Below are 17985 nucleotides of genomic sequence, written 5' to 3'. Positions count from 1 at the left end.
ATCGTTTCCTCATCGCTGAGTGCTCGCTGAGTTCTGGCTCCAAATGTAAATGCTTTCATTCCCTCAATTGTTTGCAGCCTTGTTTGGAATAGAACTCTCAAGGCACCAGATGACAGAAAGAAACAGCTGATCCAGTGTCATGTCCTGACCATGGCTTTCTCCCCCATTGCTTCTTTGGCCAGTGGTGCATACATTAGGCAGTCTCGGATGGTGTCCACAGGGCTTTAGACTGGGGAAGGGAGCTCAGGGATCCCATCCTGCCCAGTAACTGTATTTCACTATGTTTTAAAGTCTTTAGGACACACAGGTAGAGTCTTCTTCATGGTAAGCATCATGTTATACTATTGATTGGTTCATCATTCGTTCATCAACGTTTATTGAACTCCAAGTTTGTGCCAGATGCTGAGAATGAATAAAACAATACCCTGACCTTTAAGTATTTACTTTCTAAAAGGTGGACATCCAACAGCAAAATCTGCCTAACTAATATTGTTGGGTTTGTTCTGCTTTCTAGTGAATGAACCCAGACACATGTACGTGGTCCCGCCCACACAGTCAATCCACCTTTGCGAGGAGGCCCAGAGCTCTGGCAACATTTCTGCTTCTGCTTCAGTCCATTGTAAAGACCCACAATCTTATTATTTTAAATGTGAAAAGCGAAAAATTTGACTATAAGATTACGATCCCATGCTGACCACTGAATATAAGACTTTTGTTGACTGCTTATTCTGGATACATTTTGTGTTAACTTCAGTTTTTGTTGTTGGTATTTATATTATCTGCCCAAGTTAGAGTTTCACAATAGTTCAACTTCAGCCGTCCTTGGAGCTTATTTGCATATGGATTTCTGACTTAAATAGGAAGGGAGTTATATTCTAGCATTCGCGGTCCATCATGAAGTTGTTTCTGTAAGCATTTTAAGAGGAAGGGAAATAAATGGATATTCTAACAGAATCTGTATTTCTCATATTTTATGGATTTTTTCTTAAAAGTATGGCCTTGCTTTAGATAATATATTAGGCGAAATTTTTAAGTTGCTCCATGCATGAAACGCTATTTCAGGCCTAATTTAGAATGGCTCATTTTGATGCCAAGATTCTCCTCCGTGGCTGTATTCTTTCATGTTCATAGAGGATGGCATTTTGTTCTTCCTTCTCAAATTCTGAATTACACCATTTGAGGGTACAGCGGTAATCACTTCTGTCGTTACTATATAAAATTTCTTTCTTTTTTTTAATCAGTGCAATGCATTGGCACTGATGTTCAAGAATAAAACCATGAAATGCCATTACATCAAAACTACCATATTTGACAAGCTTCTCCCCCAACGCTGCATTTTAAGTTTTCATTGCTGTGATTACAGTGGTTGTGGGTTTCATTCCTGTCTGGCATGAACTGTGTGGCTGCCATGTCCTTTGGACCTTGTCTTTAGCTCATCATGGGAAATAGATGACTAAAGGGTCCTCTTTCTCAGTTTTTTTTTTTTTAACTGAGCACATTCTTCCTTATGCTCCAGTATGCGTGGCTCACAGTCGTAATATTGCTTATTGCAGCTGCAAAGTCTGGCTGAGAAACTACTGGCACCAGTAACCTTTGCGCACTTGTCTAACTCTTTGCTCTTCCTATAACCCCAGTGCAGATTTGCGAAAAGCTTGGAGGAATCACTTGGCCCGCAGACAGCATGTTCTATTTGGCAGCTAATTGTAAAGCTGTTTGAATGCTTATCCTGTCTGTTTGCTCTGCTCTGTTGCCCGCAGTAACCTTGACAGGGTTCGGGACATTCTTCATGTGCGCTTATGTCTGAATGAAAGATGAGAAAAGTTAAAAAAAATACGTGTGGGAGATGGCAAGAACCATGTCGATGAAGGCATCACTTCCTTTTTAGCTACTCAATTTAAAAGCTCTTGGGATATACAGATTGCTTAAGCATTCCGGGAACATCTGGGAAAGAATGTGCTCTTGTGGTGGAAGCAAGGACTGGGAATTTAAATTTCTGTGTCCTGTTCCCTGGAGCATGCAGAGGTCACTCGGTGACATGTGACAAGTCGGCTAAGCATTGGAATACTAATTTCCCTATCTGTGAAATGGACATAATAGGGACTAACTTAATGTTGGTGAATTGTTTAATATTTTGCTGGGAACCAGTTTGCTCTAGTGACCTACAAAAAAAAAAAAAAAATGGAGTCTTGTTCAGGCTGACCTCATTTCTATTTTTGGCTTTAAAGCTGACTCAGTGAGAAACTCGTAGAAATCAGCTAATCTGGCTCTGGGCCTTCATGCATTCCATGATTAAAATGAGACTTATAAAATCTTATCTGCATTGGGTCTCGTAATGGCACTGCCAGTATTTACTAAGTCCTAAAAGACTCCGCCGAATGCGTTAGAAAGCTATCACGTGGACGTGCCTTTCACCTTTCCTTCCTGTCATGTCAGGTTATCTGGGGTACACAGTTCGTGGTTCATTAATTTTTCTAGCCAGCTGCTTGCAGTCCAGTTCCGTTCTATTCTGGGTGGAGTTTCCCACATCTGAATTAAAAGGAAGGGCTTGATATGATAAAAGATGCAATATATTGCTGTCGTCAGTATTCTCGCAGTTGCATCTCATTATTATTCTTTTAGGTGAATAATGAGTATATTCAAGTAACTTTACATTTGATCAGGTCTTGGTCTGAGAACCTTTTCCTTTCCCAGCTGTCACAGGCCTTAGGGAGAAGGAGCCAGCATTAAGGTGTCAAACCCTGTGCTGAGGGCTGTGGCGATATCAGCATCTCTTCTTTCCGGTCGATTCTCTGGATTCTGAGGGTGCGAAGGGGTGTGCCAAAGTGTGGGGCCTCATTTTCTTTACTCCAGTTATTATTTTATGGTATCCTCTAGAGCTGGAATCATCTCCTCTACGTTTATTTACACGCTGATTTTGGACTCCTGACCTACTTCTCATTAAAGCTACACTCCACGGAGACCCAGTGGTTGGAGTCCCAGTTTAAGATCTATGTTTTCACCTTTCTGAAAAGGCAGCCGGTGGTTAATTCCGCAGCAAGTGTAGGTCCGGCTGAGCGGTTTGGAGAGGAAGACGGCTTTGAACGTTCTCACTCTGTCTCTTCATTTTTGCAACCACGAAGGACTTCTGAGTAACTCCTGATAATGTACTGCTTTGGGGGCAAATGTTTATGTTATGTAATGTGTAGCTTGTCAGTTTATTTTTTTTACTTGGAACTAATACAGCTGTGAGAAGAGTCCTGGGCACTAAGAAATCTGCCTGGAATCTCCAAAGTGCCGTCTGCTTTTAGAAATCAGCTAACAGTGGTTACTGAATCTGCCCAATTTGTGATATAAGATTACATCGACGTCCGTAAACCATAAAGGAATTTTTTTTTTTTTTTTTTATTTCTTATCATGATTATGGGTGAATTTATATTACCGTCTGGAGATGACAGTTTTCCTCAAGTAGCAGTGATACCAATAGAAGAAATCATATTTCCAGGATCAAACGTTAACACCATGTTCCTCCATGTTCTTGTCCCAGTTATGTTTCTTCCTGTTAGTTTCCTGTGCTCCCGTGGCCTGGGTACCCACCCTCATCACCGTCTGTGACACCCAGCCTGCGTTCCCTCCTCCCTCCTCTTCACGTATTTATCTTGCATCATCCTTCAAGGGCCAACTGAAGGCTCAGAACCCACACATTTTTCCTGACCATTCTTTTTCCTTTTGGAATGTATTCCAGCCATCTGTGTGTATCTTGAATAATAATAATTATTTTAAAAATAACTTTTCTATTTTTTTTTTGCTCTACAAGGGAAGAGACCATAATTAAACTTTAATCTAGCCTTTGCAAAACAAAAAACAAAAACCAAAAAACAAAGATAAAAACAAAACAAAACCACAGACCGACTTTTTAAAGACACTTATGAAAGCCCATCATCAGACTGTTGATCGCACAGAGAAGTCTCAGCATTGTGCTGAAACTCACACTGAGCTCTGCCTATGCAGCTCCTAACAGTATCTAAAGGAAAAAAATTGACTGATGGTCTACTCACACAATCTCAGTGCTGGGTCTACTGATTCCAAGAAGATTCCACTAATTGGATGAGATTATGATCAATTCAGTGAAAAGAACTATCCATTACTTACCCAACAAATTATTTAGCATTTAGAATATAGTACACAGGAAGCCTCGTGCAGGTATCACATTCCCGCCCTCAAACGGCTTTCCGAAATAGCAGTGAACAGCCACCTGAAATGGGAATTCAGTTCCGCACCTGTTTTCGGATGCTCACTGTGGACTCGTGCTCTGTTGGATGATGCTGAGAGTGGCTAATTGCTGATTTGTTTCCTTGATTTCGTGCAACCTTTTGTCTGACTTGCTCTTCTTCCTTCACAGGGCGAAAGAGGCCTCCCAGGGTTACAAGGTGTCATTGGATTTCCAGGAATGCAAGGACCTGAGGGGCCACAGGGACCACCTGGACAAAAGGTCAGCTTGATTGGGTGATGGGGGCGGTGAGCGTGTGGATTTGAGATGATCTATATTCTTGTTATAACAAGAGGTCATAATGGCTTTTCTGTTTTGTTCCAGGGTGATACTGGAGAACCAGGGCTTCCAGGAACAAAAGGGACAAGAGTGAGTATGATTGTCACGTAAATTGGTAACAACTGTGGGTGGGATATGATATAGCGTTGATTCTGGAGTGAGGGCTCTTTGCACCCTGGAAACAATTCTGAGGGGGCTTCCTTCCCTTCCTCTGCTTTCTCTTTGTCCCATTCCCTCTGTCTGTCCTCCTCTGGACCCAGACAGATCACGTGGTGGGTGTAAGGACTTAAAGTGAGCCATAGCTCCTTGCTCTTGACTTCCAGTCCTTGCACTGGTGCTGTGCATAAGCGGAGCTGCTTTTTTACCCCACGCGTGTTTCCTCCCATTTGTCCTTCCTCAAGGATTCTTGTAGACATGTTGGAATTTTGGGGAGGGAGCATGATGTGTCTGCAAGTCATTGAAGAAAGATGTCTTCATTTAACGTGAAAAGTGATCCTATTTCCAGAGCTAAACTTGCTCTTCCTTCTCCACACCGCTTTACTGTCTTTGCTACTCCCATTCCTGGGAAAGGCAAAAGCAGAGATCTTTGGCAGTAATCGCCGAAGTAGAAAAATCGAAAGGCACTATGTGGTGGAAAGGTTTCATTCTGTTGTTACTGGGTTGAAGGGGGATGTGGCTGTGACCAGCATGTGCCTTTGTCCTTGGGGCAGAAGAGGGGAAATAGTATTGCAACTCTCGGAGATGGAGATGATCCGGATTTCCACTAGAAATAACTTGATTTTTTTCCCCCCAGTGAGCTGACTTATGCCATGCCTTCTTCTTGCCAATTGTTTGAGATTATAATGTGAATTTTGTATATCTTTATTTATTCATCAAGAAATGACAAAAAAATGAGATGAAGGCAGAGTTATATTGTGCATGGGCAGCCTTGATTTTAGAAGGAATTAATAGTCAGCTTTTGAAAGCCTGGGCGATCTGCTTCCCTGGGCTGGGTCCTCAGCCACCTCCCAGCAGGATGTCTGCTCAGTGTGATGTTCTGAACACCAGCAATTAGGGTTGACACCCTCCGGTGCATGCAGTGGTTGGGGGGAAATAAGGTTCCCCAGTGCTCATGGAAACTTTTTTATTTCCATCCTTACAGGGACCCCCAGGCGTAGCTGGTTACCCTGGAAACCCAGGACTTCCTGTATGTATAGAAAATGCACCTGCTTTTATGAGACGTTTGACATGAGTGATGGCATCATCAGGTGATTTTTAAATTTTGGCTGCTTTTTCACTTTATTAATTGCAGGGTATTCCTGGACAAGATGGCCCACCAGGCCCCCAAGGTATCCCAGGATGCAACGGGACAAAGGTAAATTTAGAGCCAAGACCCTTCCCCCTTAGTGTATGCTCACCTGACTTTGTATCTTGAGAAGTCGGGCACAGTTGTTCTGTGAACTCTGATTTAGTTGCCATATCGCAAATTTGCTTATCGTAAAGCTTTCTTTATTTGATTAGGAAATACAGTTTTAATGTTCAGGAAGGACATAATCGTGCCTTTCTTTTACCCTAAAATAGCTTTAAATACTCTGTTTCTTACCTATAATCTACTGCTAAATCAAACAGGACACTGCTGTTATTAACACTGTCCCTATTAATTATATTCTCAAATATATTTCTTCTATTGTGAAGTAGCAATCAGCAACATAGATTGTAACAAACAATTTTTAGAAAATGATTTTAACCAACAAATGAGGTGTCCCTGATGGGTAGGACGTAGTCACTGACGAGGATCTGGGTGGTGCCCCACTTTCCTTGCCTGCTGCTTGTGAATGACTGTCTGCTGCCCCCCCCAGGGTGAAAGAGGGCCTCTGGGACCCCCCGGTTTGCCTGGATTCACTGGAAATCCTGTGAGTATGAGGTTGTTTAACTCAGAATTTCTTTCTTTGGTTATACTTTCTCTCTTCTTCTTCCATTTCCTTTCTTTCTTTCTTCCATTTCCTTCCTTCCTTCCTTCCTTCCTTCCTTCCTTCCTTCCTTCATTCATTCCTTCCTTCCTTCCTTCCTTCCTTCCTTCCTTCCTTCCTTCCTTTCTGTCTTTCTGTCTTTCTTTCTTTCGGCACTTATATCTTAATCCTAATGATATTTTGAGAAAAACAAAACTAATAGCAACCTTTTTCTTTTCAGGGACCACCAGGCCTACCAGGAATGAAGGTACATTATTTTATTTCACTGGGTTCATTACAGAAGTCTGTGTAAAACAGATGCCATAAAAATAAATTTACTTTAAATCACTTTGGTGGACCGATTGCCTATTAACACATCTGTCTAAAGTCTGTCACAGTAAAGGGTATAGAAGTCCTATATAGCAACTTAAATTTTAGCAGCTACAGTTTCGACACAGGTTCCATTTCTTAGCAGGGAATAAGCAATCCTGGGCGGCGTGCTGTGCTGGGAGGTGTTCACAGGTGGAGTGTGGACCGATTCATTACCTGGCAGACATCTCGTGCCAGAAGCTCCGTTTCCAGAGTCTTGGGACATAAGTGCAGTGCCACCAAATTGGACCCAAATCGGTGTCATATTTAATCTGTGTGGTTTAACCTAAATACAACCCTTTCCTTATGTTGCCTGTAATCTGGAGTCGCTTTATTAAACATTCTGCAATCATGGCGGGAAAAGCCCCAGTTGCCGTAGGCATTTAGAACCAATCCATGGCCCTGCTCTGCCTGATTTTCCCTGAGTGTCCAGGTGGGGCCCAGGCCTCTCTGCCCACAGTGAGGAAGGAGTCCCTGCTGTCTGTCCAGGAGACTTTCTTCATCCACCCCATGGGAGCCTAGAACAGGCCTGGTGGATACACTGGTGCTGACCACCTGCCGGTTGCCCTCTTGTCCATGAGGCAGGGGTCCCGCGCAGGCTGTGCCCAGGCACCTGGCCGAGTTCTCTCCTCCTCTCTTGGCCCGGGCGTTGGTGCTCACCCACACCCAGCCGGTGTTCCGCAGGCACCGTTGGCCAACGCTTCCAAACAGACCTTCCCTCCTGAACTCTCCTCTGTGTTAACTAATTAGGGCGAGGATCCACCTGGGAACCCCGCCAGGAACCCAGGAGGCATTCATTTTTGTTGGTTTATCCTTTACTGTGGGAAAATCACATGTGATTGGTTTTCGTCCCTCCCTCCTCCCTCCCTCTCTCCTTTCCTCCTTCCTTCCCTCTCTTTCTTTCCTTCTCTCTCTCCCCATCTCTCTGTCTCTATTTTAATCATAACATCTTGTCACTTTCACATGCAGACTTTTCCTCAAATGTGTCCCATCCTCGCCCTGCCCTGCCCCGGCACGGTGGCGGCAGGACCTTCGTCCCTGTCTGCCCAGTGAGGAAAGGCGGCAGCGGGCCCAGTCATGAACTTGGCTCGTGCCAGCTCCTCAGCTTTCCTCACTGTGAACTGGGGGGCAAAGAGAGAACCCCTCAAATCTTACAGGAATCAACTTTCTTAAAGTCTTTCCCAGGCAGCGCAGTGCTGTCCCAGGGCTTGGTGGCTCCTACTGCCCCGACGTGGCAGTGAGCACTCCCTGTGGGGGGCATCTGGGCATTCGGAGCAGCCCTGGACAAGGGAGGCTTCCAGTTCTTCAGCCTTGCTCTAGAGACACGCACGTGTCTGAGTGAGGTTGAGCATTTGTGTGTCCCTGTGTTTAAGAACACCTGAGAAATAGTATCCTCATGAGAGCCTGTGTTTTAGTCAGGGTTCTGTGTTTTATATGGAACCAATAGAATGTGTGTGTATATTAGTATATGTGTATGTGCCTGTGTGTGTATATATATGTATACATATAGTTCTAGTGATAGGTAGATAAATAGATTGACAAAGTTCAAAATTGGCAGGGCAGGGTAGCAGGTTGGAGACCCAGGGAGGAGCTGATGTTGCAGTTTCAATTTGAAGCTGTTGTAGGCAGAATTCTCTTTTTCTTAAGAGTTAGTCTTTTTTTTTTTTTCTTCTTAAGGCCTTCAACTGATTGAACAAGGCCCACCTCTATTATGAAGGCTAATCTACTCTAATCAAAGTCTTCTGATTTAAATATTAATGTCATCATAGAAATAGCTTCACAGAGACACCCAGACTTGTGTTTAAGCAAATATCTGGGTACTGTGGCCTGACCAGTTTAACACACGATACTTACCATCGTACCCTGCTTTTATGAAAATGTTCATCTTGAAATGCTTTTCTTGAAATACAGTTCTTGTTTTGTGAGACCGGCCGGTGGCCACACAGTCTTTCAACTGGAGACTGGGTCCTGGTCTAGTATTTCTCTTGTTTGTGTGGGACAGTCACATGGAGGTGTCACAGATTCATTCTTTCAGTAGCTGTCCAGACCTTCAGTCCTGGTTGCACCTGAGTGGACCGCAGCGCCGAATGCTGGTCATTAAGATAGCAGATGGGGAGATGGCCAGTCTGTATATTTCAAGCGTAGAGGGAATCTAAACCCCAGACACGGGCTAGTTCCATACCAGTGATCCACGTCTCATCTTTGATGGGTTTTAAGTTTCTTTACATAAATATCAGTATTTGTGACTTTGTCTTACTTTTCCTTCCGTAGGGGGATCCCGGTGAAATCCTCGGCCATGTGCCTGGGACGCTGTTGAAAGGTGAAAGGGGCTTCCCTGGAATCCCAGGAACACCCGTAAGCATTTGCTAAATAACTATAATCACGTGCTGAGTCTCTTCCTGGTTTGCATTTTAATTCTTTTCTTTCTCAATGCATTACAGGGTTCACCAGGATTGCCAGGGCTGCAAGGTCCCGTCGGCCCTCCAGGATTTACCGGACCACCAGTAAGTGTGGGGGAATATTTCTCTGAAGTAGTCATTCAAAAAACAACTATGTTGAGTTGTGAAAATAAATAAAATTCAATGAAAACTTTACACGTTGGTGATCTTCCTATGAAAATATTTGGCTGGCACTTAGGGTCTATGTATTCCTGCAGCTGTGGGAACAGGATAATAATAGTACTGCATGCCAAGACATCCCCCAAACAGACAACAGCTTCACTCCTCGAGCGGCAGAGTGGATGCCGATGATCCATGGACTGAAGAGGCCGAATTCAGCCCTGGAGATGTACTTGTGGAAATGTAGTCATACCAGATGGTCTGCTTTGTTAGGGGCTGAGAACACAGACCAGGTGGCCTCATAGATGCCGCACTGTATTGCAAAGACTTTGCAAACTGAGCACCCAGAGATAACGTCCCAGGAGGCTCTGTGCCGTCATTGGCCTCTTTCACAGATGATAATTCTCAGTAGAAGGAGGGTGTCATCAGCCTACATGTGCATTTTTGGGATCATGAGAAAGTTAATATTAACAAGACTTAATTGTGGAGTGCCACGTTTACTAGGAATGCGTATTGCACCTGACCTTGTTATTCTCACGCTTGCCTGCCCAAAAGTCCTGAGATTTTTCAGGCTTATCTTTTAAATGGACTCTTTTTCAAGGGTGGGTAAAATTAAACTACTCTTCTTATATCCATTCCTGCAAATGTCACTAACTTCTTTTATGTCCTTGTGAACAAATGAAATCATTTTTATGAGTAAAGAATGACTAGTAACATATGGTTACTCTACGTTTTGTGGTGATCACATTCTTTACATATATAAGAATTTTATATGTATAAAGAATGATGAGTTTTTCCTTCTTAAATGATTATAGAAAGCATTCTGAAATTATGTTTCAAACACATTTTTTTGACTTCACTGTTGTCTACTTGGTGGAAGAAATCATTCAGGTTTTTAAAATAAAAAATTATATCCAAATTGGACAAACATCATTTCCAAACTGGAAAGTCTAGACTCAGAGAGAGTTTGGCTAGTGACTTCATCTGTTGTCTATTAGCCTGGCATGTTCTTAGATCAATGGATTCCACAGGGCAATGCCAAAGACTTTGAAGTAGTTATATCCCTGTTAATAATCATACAGGACTAGTTTCTGGTTACTTTCCAAGTTTCACAGTTCTAGAGCACAGGAAAAGAAATTAAATATTTAACAAATAAATTATCATGTTAACCATAGGATCTTAACATCATTTCTGTACAAAGAAGCATTTAAAGCTTGCCAGGGTTGTGAATTGTATTTAATTAAAATGCTTCTTTTATAGGGTCCCCCAGGCCCTCCTGGCCCTCCAGGTGAAAAGGTAAAGATTTTTGTCATTTGTCTTTCTTTGGCCTTAGTATAAGACTCATGAAATTATCGTAGCTCATTCTTTAAGTCTCTGTTAAAAACTTTTGGAAAATTATAACTTCTTTATCTGTTTCTATATTTAACATCTGTCTATCCATCTGCCTATCTATTCATCCATCCATCTAACCCATCAATCAGTCAATCGATTGATATCTTCATTCATTGATCATTTTTTCCATCTACCAACCCCTTAGTTATTATTTTGGAATCACTGGTTTTTCCCTTAGTTTTAACAATTTTTGGGGGGAGGGGTACTTGCCCTGAGCGGGAACCAAACCCGGGACTCTCTGGTCCGCAGGCCAATGCTCTAACCACTGAGCAAAACCGGCCAGGGCTTTCTTAGTTTTATAAAACCAGAGTTAAAACCTTATATTAAGAAAAAAGGTTTCCATGGACTTTTTTTTTATCAATAATACTTTTAAAAACTTTTTTATAGATGTTGAATACAACATGATCACAACTTTCTTGAAAATCTTTGGTTAGTTGTGGGATGAAGCTATTGCCTGAAATCTATCTTATTGCATGTTATGTGATATTTGTTAGATGATTTTAAACAAAGTAGACCACTCTCGTAATGGAACCCTAATTTTTAATCAACAGGGACAAATGGGCTTAAGTTTTCAAGGACCAAAAGGTGACAAGGTGAGTACTCATTGCTTTGGGATGTTTTCATGTTTAAAATCACAGTTCTAAGCATGATAGAGTTTCTGCCTCTGGACCTACTTTTGGGCTCTCATACCATAGTTACTTTTCTATGCGTGTTCTTGAGTTTGTTAGTGTCTTCCTTAGAATGTCAGCTAAAATTCACTGAAGTGCTGCATGTGTGATCAGACCAGCAGAGAATACAATGAGGCCATTATTCCCAGTTCTCTGTATACACAGTTCAATCAAAATGTTCTCAGGCAGGGATAAGACCAGACTTATTATAAAAGAGTCCAATTTAGGACTTGACTGCTAATGGTGTAACTACATTGAACCCTGCGAAGGAAAAGGTTAGCATATGAAAATTGGGAGGAAATGAGCCATGGAGGCAGGGAGGCATGAACCGGAGTAGGCAACCTCATCTTGGGAAAAAGGGTGACCAGCAGTGGGTCCCCCTGATCCTCTGGTGATCTCTGCATCAGTTCCCCTGAATCACACCAATGAAATGAGCACATGAGCACTAGCCAAGTGGGGATTCTTGGCATTACAGCAGTACCTGCCTCAGGGCCAACGTTCTTTTCTATGGATGGTCAAGCCATTGTAGACAATGGCCGCCAGGGGGCCCCAAGTCAACCAAGGCCTGGGCAAATGTGGACTGAACAGTTGGCCGCTGCTTTCCACCCAAACTTTCGTCCCAGTCTTTTCATAAACTCACATACAGTAAAGTAACCCTGCAATTTATACAGATGCATTTTTTGGATTTCATTGATTGTGCTATAACTGGGACTCACTGTAGTTCCTGTTGTACCCAGCAGTTAGGATGCTGAAGAAGACAATTCTTGATTGTGCTTGTATTATTGGTTTATTTAAAGATGCCTCCTCTCTTCCCAGACTCTATTAGGTAATTTGTGCCTTTTTCAGGCAATCAAAATGTAATTGGACAGTATCTATGCATATGCTTGTATATATGTGTCCTAGTGTGTATGCATATACTGTTGTACATGTATGCATGGTCTAGACATACATGCATTCATAGGTCTGTGCTATTGGTGATTAAGTTCCATTGTTACTACTTGAGATAGTGGCTTTCCTGATCCCTGAGAGATGAAAGTCTCTGGCTTTATATACTAATTGTACCATCTTCCTACTGAAATTTAATTTTCTGCTGAGGCAAGGATACATTAGAAAAGTGTGTGATAACACTTTTAAAATAGATGTTTTATTGTAGGCCATCCTCTACATTTTTCTTTGTATTATTATTTTTTGCCTAACTAGTTCCCAATTTTTACATCGACAGGGTGACCAGGGGGTCAGTGGACCTCCGGGAGTGCCAGGACAAGCTCAAGCTAAACAGAAAGGAGATGAATTTGCCGCTAAAGGAGAGAAGGTATGAAATGACTTGGTCCACCGAATGCTGTCTTGCTCGTTTTGGATAAATTCCAAGGGATACAGAGAAACTGCGTCAACATTCAGTTTCTCCAGCTGCATTCACCCTTGACTTAGAAAACAGATTTATAGATGATCCATTCTATAAAATATGAGCATCTGAGAGCAGAGGCAGCTGACACTGGGTAGGAGCAAGACTGATTTGAGGCCGACTCACCCAAGTGAGAGCTTCTTAAATGCACCCTGGTTGGGATGGGCGGACCAACAGAAGGGAGATCGGCCTAGGGTAGAAGAACGTTACAGTTGCTGTGGATCAAGCATAATTAATTGCCTTTCTTAAATCCATAATCCAGTCAGTGCAAGGACATGAATGCTGGAGACCAATGTGAATTTCTTTGTCAGTATATCAGGAAAAGGTTCTTTTTTTCCCTTTTATATGTTCAATGTTGCATATAAAAAATGATATAGCCATTAGATAGTGCTGATCTCTCTCTCTCCCTCTCTCTCTCTTTAAAATGCTTTTAGGGTCAAAAAGGTGAACCTGGACTTCAGGTAAGTACTAAATTCTTGTTTATCAATATTATTTTGTATGAAAGACCATAATGTATTGGATTTAAGTTATAAGCTTATTTCACCTTAAATGTCATATTTACTTAATTTAATACTTAAATATATGAATGAATCTAACCTTTTATTTCTCTCTCTCTCTCTTTTTTTTTTCCCAAGGGAATGCCAGGGTTTGGAGAGAAAGGTGAACCTGGAAAACCAGGACCCCGAGTAAGTGCTTTTAAGAATCCTTTTATTCATTATTGCAAAATCATTTTTCTTTCATTCTTAGAATCACAGGTTCAGGGACACAGACTAATGGAAGAGACTGGGAGGGGTTTTCTGGGTTCTCCCTTTCCTCTCCTGAAGGGCTTTTCTGAAGTCCATAGGACTAGAAATGAGGAGAGCTGTCATCCTTTTAAAAATTCCCAGAGCCCTGGCCAGTTTGCTCAGTGGTTAGAGCATCAGCATGAGGACCAATGAGTCCCGGGTTCTATTCAAGCCAAGGGCACATACCTTGGTTGCGTCCCTGGCCCTGGGGTCATGTGGGAGGCAACCAGATGATGTGTCCCTCTCACATTGATGTTTCTCTCTCTTCCTACCTCTCGCTCTCTCTCTACCTGAAGATAAATGGAAAAATATCCTTGGGTGAGGATTAAAAAAAAAGAAAATTTCCTCCCTGGCCAGTTTGGCTCAGCAGTTGGAGCATCGGCCTGTGGACCAGAGAGTCCCGGGTTTGGTTCCTGCTAGGGGCACAAACCATAAAAAAAAGAAAAGAAAAGAAAATTCCCAGAAAGTTGAGGCCTCTTGTTTTTCATGGTCCCCCAAGACAGCCTGGCACTGGGTAGGGGGCCCTCTGAAGAGCTGCCCGCCTGCTGGTTTCTCACTGAATACCACCTGTCCACTTGCTCAGAGCCTGTGGTGCCCTTCACTGCTGCCTTCCCAGGCCAGCTCGATCTCGTCTCAGGTGCCCATCCTGGAGCGGAGATGCTCAGCTGCTTCTCCCCCTGAGTCCTGGTGACAGGGGACCCGCCAGCTTCCAGTAGCCTAAGCATTTTCAGTTTCTCCCCTGAAATAACACAGGGAAACCTCTGCTCAAATCAGTTACCTGCATATCAGCTACCAATACTCACTTGCCAATGGGGAACCTTCTCTGGTATTAGCTATGATGCCAGTGTAATGGGTACCTTAGAAGATTTGGAACTAATCAGGCCCCACTTTTTATAAATTGAAAAGCCCTCTTCCGTGATAACGTCTTCACAGTTGATCAGTGTACACGCCCTTCCTTGTGATCGTGGTCATCAGCTCCCACAGCGGTGTCCTGGGAAAGGTGACATGCAGACTTGTATTTGAAGTCAGAACCTTGTTGTGACAGCATACGTACTATGGTCATTTATGAAATACTAATGTTTAAATCTTTATTGTACAGGGAAAACCTGGAAAAGATGGTGAAAAAGGAGAAAAAGGGAATCTAGTAAGTATAGCTCTGTGATTTTTAAAAGCAAACTGTCGGCCTTCACTAGCTTATGATTGTTGTTGCCTCTGTTTCATTCAGGGGCCTCCCGGAGACTCAGGGTACCCAGGACTCCCAGGCCGAGAGGGTTTCAAGGTAAGTGAGGTGCTATTTGGAGTTTTTAATTTTATTTTGTAGGTCAACTTAGAAATATTTACTAAAACAAAGGATTATGGACTCACAAAGAATTATAATTATTTATCTTCCACATGAGCAAAAGCACAACTTAACTTACTGGTTTTATTTGTGTGCATACATTTTTTAAAACTGGAATGTTTTATTCAAATTTTTGTCTTTTTTTTGGTAATAGATTAATTTTATGTTTTCTGATTATAAACCACCACCAGAAAATGCACAAAGATATTGTGAAGAAAGCTTATGTTTTTCTGTTACCCACTGAGAAATGGTCAGAGTTAACAATTGTCCTGTGTGCACACATGTACGTGCGCTTTGAATAAAATCATACGGCATCGCACATCCTGCTTTTTTGCTTAATGATATAATGTGGATATATTTCCACGTCCATAAGTGTAGTTATACATTAATACTTTTAATGTCCATGCCTTGTACTGTGTAGTATTTAGGCCACTTCCATATTTTTATGATCACACTATTTTTGTTTGCTTGTCTGATCATTCCTCTAAATTCCTAAAAAGGTTATGTTTGGGGTCAACATTTAGACTCTATTGGAAGCTTTTGTCATGTGCCCCCAAATCACTCCCAGAAAGGCATGTCTATCAGCATGAGGCCCTTTCATTTGGCAACTGCTGGTTATCAAACTTTAAAAATATTTGTCCATCTTGATAGACAGAAAAACCATTGTTTTTTTTTTTTTTTTAAATCATGACATTCGATAATGTACATTTCTACTAAAATAGAAATACAGTTGACCCTTAAACCACACGGATTTGAAATGCATGTGTGTGCTTACAAGTAGATTTTTTTTCGATAAATACATACAGAGCTATAAAAATATTTTGTCTTTCTTATGATTTTTTAAATACTTTCTTTTCTCTAGCTTACTTTATTGTAAGAATACAGTATATAATACTTATAACGTTAATCCCCTGTTCACGTTATTGGTAAGGCGTCTGTTCAACAGTAGGCTATTAGTAGGTAGGTTTTCAGGGAGTCAAAAGTTATACATGGATTTTTGATTGTGGGGGAGGGGGTCGGTGCCCCTAACCCCTGTGTTGTTCATGGGTCAGGTATAATTCTGAAATATTTGTCTCTAACAGTGAGTGATGAACTAGGGAGAGGACCTCAAGGCTTGCTTATCAAAGCCAGGGACAAAGGGAGAAATACTATACTAAGGTTATACTTTTTTGAGAAAGTAAAATCTTGTGGTAAATATGTTGAAAATATATTAGCCAAGATATTATTTAAGTTTCACAGATAGTTCTAAATTCCTTCTCATATTTATGAAAAACCAAACATCCAATTCTGGTGTAATACCTAAATTTAATGCATTAGTTTAAAAGGAAAAAAAAAATGTACATTTAGGAAATAATGGCATATCTCAGGACTTTTAAAAGTATTATTATGATGTTAATATAAGAACATGATATAAAAGGATTACTTTCCTTGGGTTTTTTAATTTAACATGGATTAAATTAAGCCTCAGAGTGATCAGAATTTACCCACTTAATGTTTTCAAAGTAATGCTGGATTTTCTGGGGAAAGAAAAAACCATAAATATCCCTTATGATTTCCAATGTAGATTTGGACAGTCTTACCCTTAAAAACCTCAAATAAGATGATTTCTTTAAGAAAATATAGAAAGAAATCATAAACTTTCATATCACTTTATTTTATTTCTTTTCATTTTGTTGTTAACCACTGGGTACGAACTGAGCTGATGGATGAGGCTGTTAGCGTTGTCTAAGGGAGGCGCGGTCCACAGAACACAAGTTGGGGGCGTGTTGGTAATGGGACCACCAGCCTTCCCTTCTGTTCTGTTGGGAACGCTGTCTTCACACGTCACACTGTGCAAAGCAAAATGAAATGTATTTGCTTTTGTTATAGTTGTTACAGAGTGCTTTCCGCGAGTCATAATGGGAGATACTAAGGAGAAGAAAATAATTTTAGTGTACAGTGGGCACAGTCTATTCCAAAAAAAAAATAAAGTTTAACTTTTTTTTTTTAATCCTCACCCCAGGATATTTTCCCATTTATCTTCAGATAGAGTGGGAGGGAGGGAGAGAGGGAGAGAGAGAGAGACATCGGTGTGAAAGAGACCTATCTACTGGTTGTTTCCCGCACCACCCCCACCAGGGCCGGGGACGCACCGCAACCGAAGTACATGCCCTTGACTGGAATCAAACCCGTGACTCATTGGTCTGCAGGCCAGCGCTCTAACCGCTGAGCCAAACTGGCCAGAGCAGTTTAACTGCTTTTTGCAAGACACTCTTTATGGTTAAAAAATACCATATAGTTAAAAAATGCTCAAGTTATTTTCTTTCTTTTGTAGGGAGACAAAGGTGAAACAGGTCCTCCAGGCCCACCCGGAATTGTGAGTAAGGGTGATGTGTGCGGGTCTGTGTTTGAAATGAAGGGGGGAAGGAGACGGGGCCCAGTACTTGCATGGACCACCTGCCCCACAGCATTCGTGGGGCTACACTTTTATGAACAGGGGCTGTATGCAATCTGAGATAAGGATTTTATGTTTCGTGGAGTTTGGGTCTGACTTTTTATTACATTTTGATAATTTCTGCCTATTCTTGAGAAGATATATCTGTGGATAAGAATAGTAGTCACACACTCGGAAACTTTTTGGTTTTAAATGGTCCGTCCAGGAAAATGTTCATGAAAGGACAGATCAGCCACAATTTGACTGCTCTAAGCAAAACAATTTTCATTTTTACAAATAACATTTTGCTCCTTGTCCATGTGCATAGTAATACATACTTGTAATCAATGTATGTAACTTTTTTTTTTTCCTAAGAACATTCTTCATGTTTTCAAGTTATTGTTGAGGAATCATTTTCAATGTCTTGTCAGTGATGTGCTATCTTATTTTAACTATTTTTCCCCAGAGCTTTTGAAATGAAAATGTTACCATTTTATTAAATTTTGATAATTTCTGCCTATTCTTGACCCCTGAACATGAGAAGATATATCTGTGGATAAGAATAGTAGCCACACACTCAGAAACTTTTTGGTTTTAAATGGAAAT

General features: G+C 41.5%; 1 protein-coding gene across 1 annotated transcript in view; it reads left to right on the top strand.

The window, feature by feature from the left end:
• COL4A1 (collagen type IV alpha 1 chain) overlaps nucleotides 1–17985 on the top strand; it is a 146140-nt gene that overhangs the window by 83210 nt on the left and 44945 nt on the right. The window contains exons 3-18 of the mRNA XM_036250137.1: nucleotides 4379–4468; nucleotides 4571–4615; nucleotides 5667–5711; nucleotides 5817–5879; nucleotides 6364–6417; nucleotides 6695–6721; nucleotides 9094–9177; nucleotides 9264–9326; nucleotides 10641–10676; nucleotides 11324–11365; nucleotides 12663–12752; nucleotides 13277–13303; nucleotides 13478–13528; nucleotides 14727–14771; nucleotides 14853–14906; nucleotides 17281–17322. Coding sequence (XP_036106030.1) covers nucleotides 4379–4468; nucleotides 4571–4615; nucleotides 5667–5711; nucleotides 5817–5879; nucleotides 6364–6417; nucleotides 6695–6721; nucleotides 9094–9177; nucleotides 9264–9326; nucleotides 10641–10676; nucleotides 11324–11365; nucleotides 12663–12752; nucleotides 13277–13303; nucleotides 13478–13528; nucleotides 14727–14771; nucleotides 14853–14906; nucleotides 17281–17322 — 858 coding nt within the window. The remainder of the gene's footprint in view (nucleotides 1–4378; nucleotides 4469–4570; nucleotides 4616–5666; nucleotides 5712–5816; nucleotides 5880–6363; nucleotides 6418–6694; nucleotides 6722–9093; nucleotides 9178–9263; nucleotides 9327–10640; nucleotides 10677–11323; nucleotides 11366–12662; nucleotides 12753–13276; nucleotides 13304–13477; nucleotides 13529–14726; nucleotides 14772–14852; nucleotides 14907–17280; nucleotides 17323–17985) is intronic.

The sequence above is a fragment of the Molossus molossus genome, unplaced genomic scaffold, assembly GCF_014108415.1.
Source record: "Molossus molossus isolate mMolMol1 unplaced genomic scaffold, mMolMol1.p scaffold_m16_p_9, whole genome shotgun sequence".
Classification (NCBI taxonomy): Eukaryota; Metazoa; Chordata; class Mammalia; order Chiroptera; family Molossidae; genus Molossus; species Molossus molossus.
Note: the sequence above shows the minus strand (reverse complement) of the source record. Positions and strands in the feature narration are given on the sequence as shown.